The 13,194-nt window shown below is 38.2% G+C and overlaps 1 protein-coding gene across 1 annotated transcript in view; it reads left to right on the top strand.

The window, feature by feature from the left end:
- NALCN (sodium leak channel, non-selective) overlaps nt 1-13,194 on the top strand; it is a 261,820-nt gene that overhangs the window by 93,088 nt on the left and 155,538 nt on the right. The window contains exon 11 of the mRNA XM_081214587.1: nt 4,890-5,021. Within this exon, the coding sequence (XP_081070713.1) occupies nt 4,890-5,021 (132 nt within the window). The remainder of the gene's footprint in view (nt 1-4,889; nt 5,022-13,194) is intronic.

Below are 13,194 nucleotides of genomic sequence, written 5' to 3'. Positions count from 1 at the left end.
GAAGAATGAGGTAGAAGCAGTATCTGAGATGGTAAACGGGTGACTGGGAGTCCCCATTTGGGTATTAGGAATTATTGATTTTGTCTTGAAAGTGGAACTTAGTTTCCAAATTTGACCCCAAGTTTAAAAAGCAGAAATTTCATATGAAAACCCATATATCCTACTGCTTTTGTAAAATAGAAAGATCTGGCAACATAGGACCCTCACTCCCATGTGGTGTAATTGGCTGGAGCTGGGCAGTGGCCGCCGCATTGGGCACCGTCTCTCTAGTTTCCAGGAGTCTCACAACGGTCCGTGTTGTTTTCCCGACAGCACTGGGAATGTGTGTTTTATTTATCCACAGATTCGTATGGTCACTTTTCTCAGAGTGGCAAAGTATTTCTCTTTGCCCATCACTCTATGGACAGAAAATAAATAAATAATAAATTCATAAGTGCACACATATATAAATACACACGTAAATGCATGCATGAAGGAAAACATTGTTTGCAAAAAGAAAGGAGAAATGAACCCGACTCTTTGTAGAAGTGAGGGTGGTCCCTGTGTGTTTAGTACATGACTCTGGGTCTGCTGTTCTCATTCATTTTACCTGCTGGGTGTCAGGAGGCCTTTGTTTGGGTGACCCATGAAATAAGTTACAGAAGTGTGACTTTAGTTTACAAAGATGGCATAAGGGTAAGTAGTGCGTGAATTTCCATTATTCTCAAAAAGTCTTCCCATAAGTTTTATGTCTTCATAACTTCAAACTGTTGAAATCTTAACTCAGCATAAATGGGGACTGGCTCAAATTCTCTTATAAGTGAAGAACATTTAAAAATCATCTCTGTCCTTGTTTCAGGTGAAATTGCTTCGCATTGGCTAACTTTCTTCACTGGTATCGTGTCTTGTATTTTTACTTTCTTTTCTGCTTTCTGTACCCTTGTCTAGTTTATTGGTATACGTCTGTCTGTCTTCCCCACCAGCTATAAGTAATGAGGTAATTTAATGAAATATGATTGACTGATGTGGCTTAACTTTCCCCACTACTGTTAAACTAAATATGTGATGTGACTGGTGCTTCTGTGATTCTGGGTGTTTGATGTATAATACTTTATTTTTTCCGCTCTCCCTCTCTGTATGTGTGTATCTATCTACCTATCTATTTAAAAGACATATGTGGGGCTTCCCTGGTGGCGCAGTGGTTGCGAGTCCGCCGGCCGATGCAGGGGACACGGGTTCGTGCCCCGGTCCGGGAAGATCCCACATGCCGTGGAGCGGCTGGGCCCGTGAGCCATGGCCGCTGAGCCTGCACGTCCGGAGCCTGTGCTCCGCAGCGGGAGAGGCCACAACAGTGAGAGGCCCGCGTACCTCAAAAAAAAAAAAAAAGACATGGCAATTGAAGGGAATTTTTAAAAATCTAATGTGTATGCAGGATCTGAAGAGTCTTATATTAAATATATCTATAAATATATTTTTATATACACATATATAAAAATATATATACACACATACATATATATATGTATGTGTATGTTTATCTATATAGCCTACATCCATATTAAATCATACAATTGTGAAAATCTCAAGTTATATAATATTTTGTGGCACTTACAACTTTAACATTTTCCTTTACATTAATTTTTACAACAAAATGAAAAATCGCGGGGTATAAATTTGGACTGCCCTATAGATGTAAGCGTGACTCTAAGTGTAATGTTGCCAGCCGTTCTACACTAAGGAAGCCTGTAGCCAAGTTCAAACGTTTGTTGAATTGGATTGAGTTGAAGTGGTCTATGTAGCTAGCTCTACCTTTAAAGCTAAAGTTACTGGTTTTATTATTTAAATTTGGCTACTGCACATACTGATTACCTTAATTCTTATTTCATATTTAAAGTTATTACTTTGGAGAAAGTCAGCCAAGCAATGGTGATTATAGCATATCAAAATCCATTGTAAGTGATTATTTTAATGACTCTGTACCAACAGGGATACGCAGACATTCAGACAAAAAACAACCTAATTATAATGACAGCACCAAAGTGAAGCTGTGACAGTTACAAACCCAATTTAAAAGTTTTTTGACAGCCATGGCTAAAAGCTTTGTTTGGACCTTTCAGTAATAACAGTTAACTTAGGACATAAATCCACAGCTAAGGAAAATAGAAAGTTGTGGCTTTTCTGTCATGCAGATGAAGTGGAAATCAGTTGAAGTGTTTTTCATAGAACATTATATTGAAAAGAGTATAGAAAAGGAATAATAGTTATGGAATTTAACTCTCACAATGCAAGAAAGACTAAATAAAAATTCTAATGAGGATAGAAACTTGGCCACTGATTTGCTTATCTACTTTATGAAGGCCAGTAGTTCCTGCAGGCAAATTGATGTGCATTTAAATATGTTGATTGACAGTTCTGGAACTTGATTTTGTATTACCCATAAAATAAAGTCAAGGGCAAATAAATGGATGTAAGAATGCATCAGTAGCCATGGTGACACACAACCTTACTAGCTATCTGCTTTTCCAATGGCTCTGACATCTCTCACATTATTAGACTTTATTACTTTTTTTTTATCGCACTTGGTTCTGGACTCAAATATACAACATAATTAATTCTTTGACCTGGTACAGTTTATTTCTCATTCCTGAACAGAAAAATACCTCATTCACAGAATTGCATTTTTTTACTGCAAGTCTTAATAGAACATTTATAATATGCAAGTGCTGATGTAAGAGCTTACAGATATTTACTTGTTTATGATAACAACTTTTAGAGTGTCCAGTATTGTCTCCATTTTAACTGATGGGAAAACTGAGGCACAGAGAGGTTTAAGTATCTTGCTCAGGGCCAGAGTTCGTATGTGGTAGAGTTTCAGCTCCACACACTTTGGCTCAGAGCCCGTGCTGTTGCTGACTGCAGGGTCATGAAGCCATATGAATGTGCCTATGTGGATGCAGAGAGCCAGTGGTGGGCTCAGAGGCATCCTTTGCCTCCTTTTCTGTTCTTAGGTTCTGCTTTAGTTATGTTCTTTCAGTTGCAAAGACCAAAGGAGTCTCAGGTCGAGATCAAATGGTGTCCGTATGTGTCTGTAAGTACTAAGAACAGGCGAGACCCTGCTACATGGTGGCACCAGTCCCTGGGCAGTTGGCGTCCAGGGATGTGATTCAGTGGTTTGTTATGTGGTCAGCCTCTCTCTCCTCCTTCTTCTGCCCAGGGCCTTTAGCTTCTACTCTGTCCTTTTATATACTTCCTACCCCACAGTGGGCAGGGGCTACCAGAATGGACTTAAACAGACATGGGTACGGAGCCTGGCTCTGCTGTATACTTGCTGTGTGGCCTTGGACAAATGACTTAATCTTTCTGAACTCACTGGAAGAAGTGATTAATATATCCCACTGTGCATATGGTGGAAATGAAAAGAGATGAAATAAATAATATACTTATAGTATTCAATACATGGTAGCTATTATAGTAATAGTCATTTTTTTGGAATGCCTAATTATTTCACCTCAGTGGAGGCAGTAGACTTGGACCAGACTTGGGTCCAAATTGTGGTTCCATCTTCAACACGTGTGTGTCAGAGAGAAAGTTATTTAACTTCTCTGAGCCTCAGTTTCCTTCTCTATAAAGTTAGGGTAACTTCCTAGGGCCATTATGACATTAAATGAGTTAATTTATGTAAAGCACCTACAACAGCTCCAGGCACATAACAATTATAAATATAGACATTAGCTATTGTTAGTTGTAGTATAATTTTCAATAACATTATTTATGCAAAGGGTACAAAGTTCCAATATATAAGACAAATAAATTCTGAAGATCTACTATACAGCATAAGGGCCTGTAGTTAGCAATACTCTATTGTATATTTAACATTTGCTAAGAGGATAGATCTTATGTTGTGTTCTTACCACTAATAATAATAATAATGGAGTTGAAAGGAAGCTTTGGGAGGTGACGGCTATGTATATGGCCTTGATGATGGTGATGCTTTCATGGGTGTATTTTTACCCCCAAGCCCATTGAGTTGTACACATTCAATAGGTACCACTTTTTTTAATGTCAACCATACCTCAATAAAGTGGTTTAAAACACAGAGAGTAAATTATTAAAAATAGTAATTTAAAGAAATAAATAATTTACAGAGGCAATAAATTTGAAAATAAATAGATCTTAGGTTTCTCCCACTTTTCTGGTTTTATGATTATCTCTAAAATGCTTTCCTCAGCAGTAGCTCTTTCTCTTGACAGAATAAAGCAATACTTGTTATGTGGTATCAGCTTTCCAAAAATAATTTCTGCATAGAGTCAGTAGTAAGGATAAAAGCTTCCTAACTAATCAGTGAAAATTAAGATATAGGCTATATTACAAGTTCAATGAAATGTATTTTCGGCTTTTAACCAAAAGTCTCTGAAACTCTCCCCAGTTATTTTTTAGCTGCCTGCAGAAAAATGATTCCTTTGCTCACACTATTTAGTGAAATTCATCAAGTTATCTTAGAAGGACTGTTCTGGACATGTGGTTGCCAAGGGGCAGGGGGGTGGGGGAGGGAGGGGTTGGTAGTTTAGGATTAGGAGATGCAAGCTATTATATAGAATGGATAAACAACAGGCCCTACTGTAGAGCACAGGGAACTATATTCAATATCCTATGATAAGCCATAATGGAAAAGAATCTGAAAAGGAATGTGTCAATATATGTATGTATAACTGAATCAGTTTGCTGTACAGCAGAAATTAACACAACATTGTGAATCAATTATACTTCGATAAAATAAGTTTTTTTTAAAAAAAGACTGTTCTGCACAGCAGCATATCACAAAGATGTTGCAGACCCAGGCCTAAGCACCTGGTTCTGTCGAATCATGGGTTTGTTTCTTTGTTAAGAGTTCATCTGCTTTGCCTCCTCAGCAAATGATGCGGTCATCCGTCTTCCACATGTTCATCCTCAGCATGGTGACTGTGGACGTGATAGTGGCTGCCAGCAACTATCACAAAGGAGAAACCTTCAGAAGGAATTACGACGAGTTCTATCTTGCGGAGGTAAGCAGCTCACGGGGTGCAGGTCACTTTTCAAGGTAGACGAAAACCTCGGCTAGTCAGCGCACCGTTTTTAAATGTGAAAATTCATTGCAGTTTGGTAATTACTTGACTTTGACCAAAGCTGATTCATTGTCTGCTTCGGAGGTGTTTCCCTTGGTCACCGTGTTGCCTGATTTGTTTCCTGTCACCCTGGGCCTGAGTGATCTTTCTCACCGTGTGTCACATTGCCACGGTAACCTTGCCCTGGGTGTTACTCTGGCCATCTTGCTGTTTTCCTATCAACCTCTCATTTTCTCTCCTTTGTCATGTTGTGTTAGTCTGTTTCCTCCTAAGTGTAAGCAAGCACAGATTCAGAATATTATAAATGAGCAAGTCAGCTCAGCAGTACCAAGGAGGGGGCTGGAGAGAGACTGAAAGATTTCTGTTCTAAAAATCTGAGGTGTTGCAACCTGCACTAAAGATGTCCAGTCAGGAACAGGTAGGTTTAGTGATTAAATTAGCATCATCCAGCACCCCGCATCCCATACCAGAGTTTTGTGATAGACTTCTTATTGCTGGGGTAACTTTGTTAATATTTGATTCTTACATATTTTTTAATGATTTCCAGAGACCACTACTTTTATTCATTGTAAAAAATTATTTCTAAAATATATCTTAGAATTCAGTGGTTATGTATTTATGTAAAAATTGACAGACAGGTCTTTCGAAACCCATTCTTCATATAAGTGAGGAATGCATATCCAGCTGTGCTACACTTCAAGAAATCCAATATATGAAAAAGACAACTTAAAAAGCAGAAACATCACAATGTGATTTTTTTTAAAATATTTATTCATTTTTGGCTGTGTTGAGTCTTCGTTTCTGTGCGAGGGCTTTCTCTAGTTGCGGCAAGCGAGGGCCCCTCTTCATCGCGGTGCGCGGGCCTCTCACTATCGCGGCCTCTCTTGTCGTGGAGCACAGGCTCCAGACGCGCAGGCTCAGTAGTTGTGGCTCATGGGCCCAGCTGCTCCGCGGCGTGTGGGATCTTCCCGGAGCAGGGCTCGAACCCGTGTCCCCTGCATTGGCAGGCGGATTCTCCACCACTGCGCCACCAGGGAAGCCAGCAATGTGATTATTTTTATTAGAAAACCCCTTTCCATATACAAAATCAATTTGCCTTATAGTGGAGTTTCTGATATATGCAGACTTCTCCCAGTGCATTTAAAAATGGATTTGGTTAATAAAACGTCAATTCACCAACACATCAACTTTTCGGAAAAAGAATTGGTAATATATACAGCTATTGAATATAAACATCTGTGTGGGTGTCAAGAACCTTGTAAGGAGTCGCTTACGGATTCCCCTCTTGTGGAGGTTTGTCTCCTGTAAGAAAATATCATCAGTATTAGACTTCCACTGTGGTAGAGTCTCTGTGATGTGACACTGCCTGATAGCTGTGTCGTATAAGGAGTTTGCAGTTTAGCAAAAATATAGACAGTGAACAATAACAACTTCTTACGCTGTGGAGAACAAATGACAGGGGCCCATGAAGAAATTATGTCCAGCCCAACACCTGAAAAACGGGTATAATTTTGCTGCACATCCAGCACAGAAAGCATGGCTTGTCACTGAAAGCAGAGGGAAACATGGACCAAGAGTCACCCTTGCAGGTGAATTTCTAACACAGGGATGGGACTTTAAGGCATTCCCATCAAGTAATTTCCGTCTGTCCTGTGACGTAGGAAGCAAGGTCTCCATCCAGCCTGATGATGAGACGGTAAAGTGGGAAGCTTGTGGAGAAGAGAGATCGGACAAGGGTAATGTGGAGAATGCAAAAAAAGCTAATGACTGATACATCGAATGCAGCACTGAAGATTGAGACTACAAATTTATAGTGATGCCAACTGAGACAGGCCTGTGACTTCTTTCGGCCTTTCCTAAAGGGGAGAAAGGCAACATTCAGATTGATCCAACTCTAGAGCTTTTTCAGTCTAGTGGAGCTGAGAGACAAGGGATCAGGGAACATGGGTCATTGGCAAAGGAGTTGAGATGAGGACCCTGTGGTCTAGGTTGGATATGAAAAGAGGGAAAACAAGAGGAGAATGAAAGAGTAAAAATGAAGGATCAAGGGTCTCCAATGGTCAAAGAACAGGTATAGCTAAAGGGATGGGGTAAGAGAGCTAGAAGGTAAGGCTGTGATCAGACAGCGGGGTGCAGGATTTATATTTCAGAATAATTCTGGGTCACTAAATACAAAATCTGGGGTGTTTCATGGATGTGGGTGGCTCAAACGTAATGATGGAGTCAAGGCAAAGATGGCAGGGAACTATCGGGGTATGGTGTTGGCTAAATCTTCACAGTGACGCATGTCATTGAGCGTGAGGCCAGTTCTTCTGGAAAGGAGTGCAAGTGGCACGTGGAGTGACTGACAGAGAAATGAATAGAGATCAATAGAGGGCCCTCTCTCGAGGGCACAGGGAGAGTGTGGGAGAGGGGGTTTTCACCTGTCGGAGTACATCTCAAAGGGGTGTGGAGCAGTAATGGGTGGGGCATCTCTGCCTCATCCACACATTGTCCTCCATGGGCCACACGGGGCCTCGGAGCATGAGTATCCTTTTCTGGACAGGGCAGTGGGGGGAGTCATGCATTTGGGACAGGACCCGTAGAGACAAGGATGGAAGAAGCAGACCCTGTGCTCAGAGATCGAGAGTGAAGAAGAAATTGTTTAACAGGGACCGAGAAACCCAAAGGTTAGTTAAAGGCTCTGGGTGAAATGAGGTGGGAAGAGAGGCGAGGTGGAAGAATCACACAATAGTATTAGAACCAGAGGCAAAAAGGCTGATGACAGAAATGCCTAGAATAAAAACAGAAATGGCTACACATGATTGACCTTATGCCTGTCTCACTGGAAGGAGCAAATTATATTTGCTTCTGAGGGAGCCCTGGATATTTAGAGATTCCATTAACATTTCCTTTGTAGCCCAGTGTGCATACTCAGTCGTACTAAATCAATCCTATACAGTAAATACATAAGCCATTCTGGGAACCGAAGAACAGAACAGAATCCTCCAGTAAATTTTACCTAATTTTTTCATAAACAAAATTGATCTCTTTCCTAGTGTGTTTATGTGTGTTCGCTGATTTATGATCACGCTGTAAGAAATTCCAACAAAATTTCAAATATTTTAATATCATAGAGTTCACTGATACTATTTAAGTGTATAGGTAGCGTCCAGTGGTAGTTGAAAAATCCTTGTCATTGTTCTTTTTTGTATATAGTACTATTTTTTAATTTAAAAAATCAGAAAGAGGGACTTCCCTGGCTGTCCAGTGGTTAAGACTTCACCTTCCAATGTTGGGGGTGCAGATTTGATCCCTGGTCGGGGAGCTAAGGTCCCATATGCCTTATAGCAAAAAAACCAAAACATAAAACAAAAGCAATATTGTAAGAAATTCAATAAAGACTTTAAAAATGGTCCACACACAAAAAAAAACTTTTAAAAAAAGATTATTAAAAAAGATCAGAGGGCTTCCCTGGTGGCGCAGTGGTTGAGAGTCCGCCTGCCGATGCAGGGGACACGGGTTCGTGCCCCGGTCTGGGAAGATTCCACATGCCGCGGAGCGCCTGGGCCCGTGAGCCATGGCCGTTGAGCCTGCGCGTCCGGAGCCTGTGCTCCACAACGGGAGAGGCCACAACAGTGAGAGGCCCGCGTACCACAAAAAAAAAAAAAAAAAAAAGATCAGAAAGAGAGGATTGTATAGTAAAATCTGGCACATGTGTTTCTATTAATTGTTGCCCACTTCCCAAACCACTGAAAGTAAATTTGATTTTCATAAACAACGTAGTAGAGATTTAGTTCACTTAAAAAATGTATAGACATCACTTTATTCTTGAACTATATTCAGAATTTTTTCCACATCTATTTATCAATTTGGGATGTCTGAGTTTCCCAAAGCATGTTTGGTCTTTATTCAAATCACATTATCTCTTTTCTTTGTATCAGAAACTTGCACATGGTATGTTTTAAATGAGTGTGGATAAGTCATTTTAATCACACTTAATTTTTTATAAAATACTCTCTTTGAAAAAAATTGGTAAAAATGGTTTGGGCTTAAGCCAGGTGTCAACAGACTTTTTCTTGAAGAGCCAGATAGTAAACATTTCAGGCTTTTCAGGCCATGTGCCCTCTGTTTCAACTACTCAGTTCTACTGCTCTTGTGCAAAAAGTGAATGTGGCTTCAGAAGGGTTGTGTCCCAGTGAAATTTTATTTATGAAAATAAGCATTAAGCTTGATCTTGGTTTAAGCTGTAGAAACACAGAGCATGCCAACTAACATCCCCATGGGTTAAATTCAAATATAGTAAGACTAACAACATAATAGCTACCATTTTTTTAGAGGTTCCATTATGTTGCCAAGTGCTTTAAAGGGATCCATTATCTCATTTAATCCTCAAAATGGCTATAATAACAGCAATTCAAGGTTATGGACTATAATAACATAGTGTTTAAAGTAATAGCATTATGTAATATTTTGAAAAGTTTACCTTTAAAATAGATCACAAGAGGCCATGAGCTTTCAGAGAAGTAATTTCTTGAGTTCCCACATACTCCAGAATAAATTATTTTGAAAATCCAAAATAAACCACTCTACCCAATAGGAGTCAACGTGCAGTCTAAACAACATCCTTTAAGCATAAATTAACCTGCTTAGCTTCCACTGTGAAGCTGGGGACTTGTTTAGTTACTTTGGATTAACTAACATAAATTTAGAATTAGTTGAGAAACAGGGAAAACTTTTCTTTGTTTTCTAGGCTCTACATAAACATAAAGAGGTAAAGAGTTACTTTCTTTTGTAAGAGTTTCATTTTTCATTTTGATCTAAGATAAGTCATTGTCATTAGTATACATAAAATCACATGTTATAATGAACATAATTATATTTTACAATGTATAGTCTCATTTTCTTAATAAAGAGTAAAACTTAAACAATACTCTCCTATTATTATATAAAAAATATAAATATATCTGTATATCCACTAGATTGTATGTTTAACAGAAGTTTATCAGCACAGCCTTATGCACAGAAGATTCACAATTTTAACTAAATTCCTCTTTTAAGAAACTCATAAATTGGTGGGAGAGAGAGGAGAACAATGAAGTTATAACAGCATATCCCTGTTGCATTTCTGGTCGAGACAGAGGTTTACCTCATTTAGAACTCCAGGGTGTCTCTTTGGTTTCCTCTTTTTCTATGATTGTTCTGTGTTTTGAAGCAGAAGGGCTTTCATAAGCATAGAATCATTTTGCCGTCCTACAGGAAGTTATCTTTTCTAGCAAAGTGATTTCTGTGTTCCTCTGAAGACATTTGGCTTTATGATATTTGTTAAAATGAAATTAAGTGAAAGAGCCGTTTATTTTAGTTCCAACAAAATCTGACAACCGTATTTCATCTCAATCACAAGAAATGACTGAATTATGAAAGTAACTCATCCTGCTCTACCAGCAGTCTTTCATATTGTCATTAAGTTTAATTTCATTTTCTGGGTAACTTTAATTAAATAAGTATCTTTTGGCTGTAGCTTTTTCATGTGTTTCTATAGGATTTGGGCAGTATCTTGCTGGGTGAAAAAATAACACAGTAATGACATCCTCGATTATTCAATAATCCGTCTCCAAAGTTTGCCCTTTAACTGTCTAGAATATTGAAGTTACACTATAGACTAAGAGTAGGTGATTTACAGACACCTCTGGAATGATGCAGGTCATCATTTATTTGGGTGTTATTTAACCTGAACTTTATTTAGGAGAATAGTGTTGCCTGAATTGCATTTGTCCTGTTATCTTCTTCTGTGATAAATATGCATTCATTTTCTCATGAATTGCCATTATGTTTCTCTGAAATTATGAAATAGAGTCTGCAACACAAATCCTGGATAATATATTTCAAATATCTTTGCACATATGGGCAGTATCTCTACTATTTTATCTTCTCAGACCTGCATAGCACAATCAGCTCATTTATAATTTGTCACCTCTAAATGTTCATACATTATTCATTGAATTAAAAGTGCAGAACAATTTCCATTGTCCCACTTATATTAAGCATGTCATTTTCTGTTCAGTTATTTTTCTCCTGAGCTTCAGAAATTTGGCAATCTCATGTTGTCTTACCTGTTAGCCTCACAAATCCAATTACAAGTTCTTTTGGAAAACAAGCATTTTAAACTAATTTCTTGCAAATTCCATTCTAAAAAAAAAAATCTTTTCACAAGTTATGTGCTGTCATCCTAAGAACAGACATAATGATGTTTCTTAGGACAGTAACTCCTTTAAATTTATTAATTTAATTTAATTTATTTAATTTTAATTAAATCTGCATTCCCTTATTGTTAATTTCCTTGAGGACAAGAGGGCTTGTTATAGTAGATATTGAATGACATATGTATTATTATAAGATGAAAATTTGGAAAATAAATAATAAAATGTGGTGTTTAAAGAACTCATACAACCTGCATTCCTGAAAATATTAGTTAAACTCTGCTGTCGTGACATCAAACCTGATTTATCTGTACAGCATGAATTCTCAACGGGAGGTGAAAACACCTCTAAGGGGATAAAAATTATTCTTGGGGAGGCAAAAAAATCTTATTCTTGCCATATATAAAGAAGAGATTGATATGTTTATATTTATAACATAACTGTGCTAATAAAATTTCATATGGTGTAGTGATTAGAAACTAAATATCTAAAAAGACTCCTCGGCCAGGGAGGTGGTTAAAAAAAAAAAAAAGATTGCAAAACACTGACTTAGGAAAATTGTAAGAAGAAAGAAATATTTTGGTTTTTTTCATGTATTGTTTTCAATTTTTTTCAAATAATGTGACAAAAATATTTATGAAAAGTTTATTATCCTCTTACAAATCTTGCCTTCCCTCTTAAAAAGACAAGTTTCAACTTGAAGCACCCACCGATGGTGTAATGTACTCTGAGGGTTCGAGACAGAGGAAAGGTCCCCCGTGACCTTTTTGATGTGGGGACTGAAGAGTTAGGGGCCAAGGTCATGGGTGCTCCCAGGCTAGGAATGACGAGGCTGCACTGCTGACTGCTGAGGATTTGCAGAGGACCTAGAGATTGTCATACTGAGTGAAATAAGTCAGACAGAGAAAGACAAATATCATATGACATCACTTATACGTGGAATCTAGAAAAACGGTACAAATGAACTTATTTACAAAACAGAGATAGAGTCACAGATATAGAAAACAAACTTATGGTTGCCAAGGGGGAAGGGGGGGAGGGATAAATTGGAAGATTGGGATTGACATATACACAGTACTATATATAAAATAGGTAACTAATAAGGACCTACCGTATAGCACAGGGAACTCTACTCAATACTCTGTAATGACCTATATGGGAAAGAATCGAAAAAAGAGTGGATATATGTATATGTATAGCAGATTCACTTTGCCATACAGCAGAAACTAACACAACAATGTAAATCAACTATAGTCCAATAAAAATTTTTTAAAAAAAAGGATTTGCAGATAACCTCTAGATTGGACACATTCTTAGGTGATGCTTCTGGGGAGCCCTTCCAGGTAACTGGGTTCTGCAGACAGCCCGCTAGCCTCCTTTTTATACAGCCAACAGCATGACCGTTGCAAGTTCCACCCTGTCCAGCAACTGTCAAGGTTGAGTTCCTTGAGGCAGGCTGGAGCCACCCATTGAAAAGAGGTTTTACTAAAAAAACCTCACTGCTTCTACCCTGATTCTCCCAACTGTTATCTTCTGCTGAATTGGAATCCTATGCTAAACCCTCTAACCTACACTAAAATAACTGACAACTTAATTTTCCTAAATCCCTTTCGTAATTCCTGACATAGTTCTCCCCTATGCCAGAATAACCCATAATTACAAGTAAGTTAGACATATGCATAATATTTTTCCATGAAATGTCAGCACTTTGGGATTGATACTGATTTTCAGAGAATGGGAACATTAGCTTGTTAACCATTAACAAACTATGTTAGAAAAAAGGTATTTGCTCCCAGGAGAATTGGAATCAGGAATTCTAGTAGGAAAATCAGTGGGAATATGGGTATTATACATAATCACCTAATAGCTAAATCACCTAATTGCTAAATCATTTTTAGTGCCTTTTAGTGTCTTTGAAAAGCATATAAGTTTTC

Source organism: Mesoplodon bidens, assembly GCF_964165515.1.
Source record: "Mesoplodon bidens genome assembly, chromosome: 17".
Classification (NCBI taxonomy): domain Eukaryota; kingdom Metazoa; phylum Chordata; class Mammalia; order Artiodactyla; family Ziphiidae; genus Mesoplodon; species Mesoplodon bidens.
Note: the sequence above shows the minus strand (reverse complement) of the source record. Positions and strands in the feature narration are given on the sequence as shown.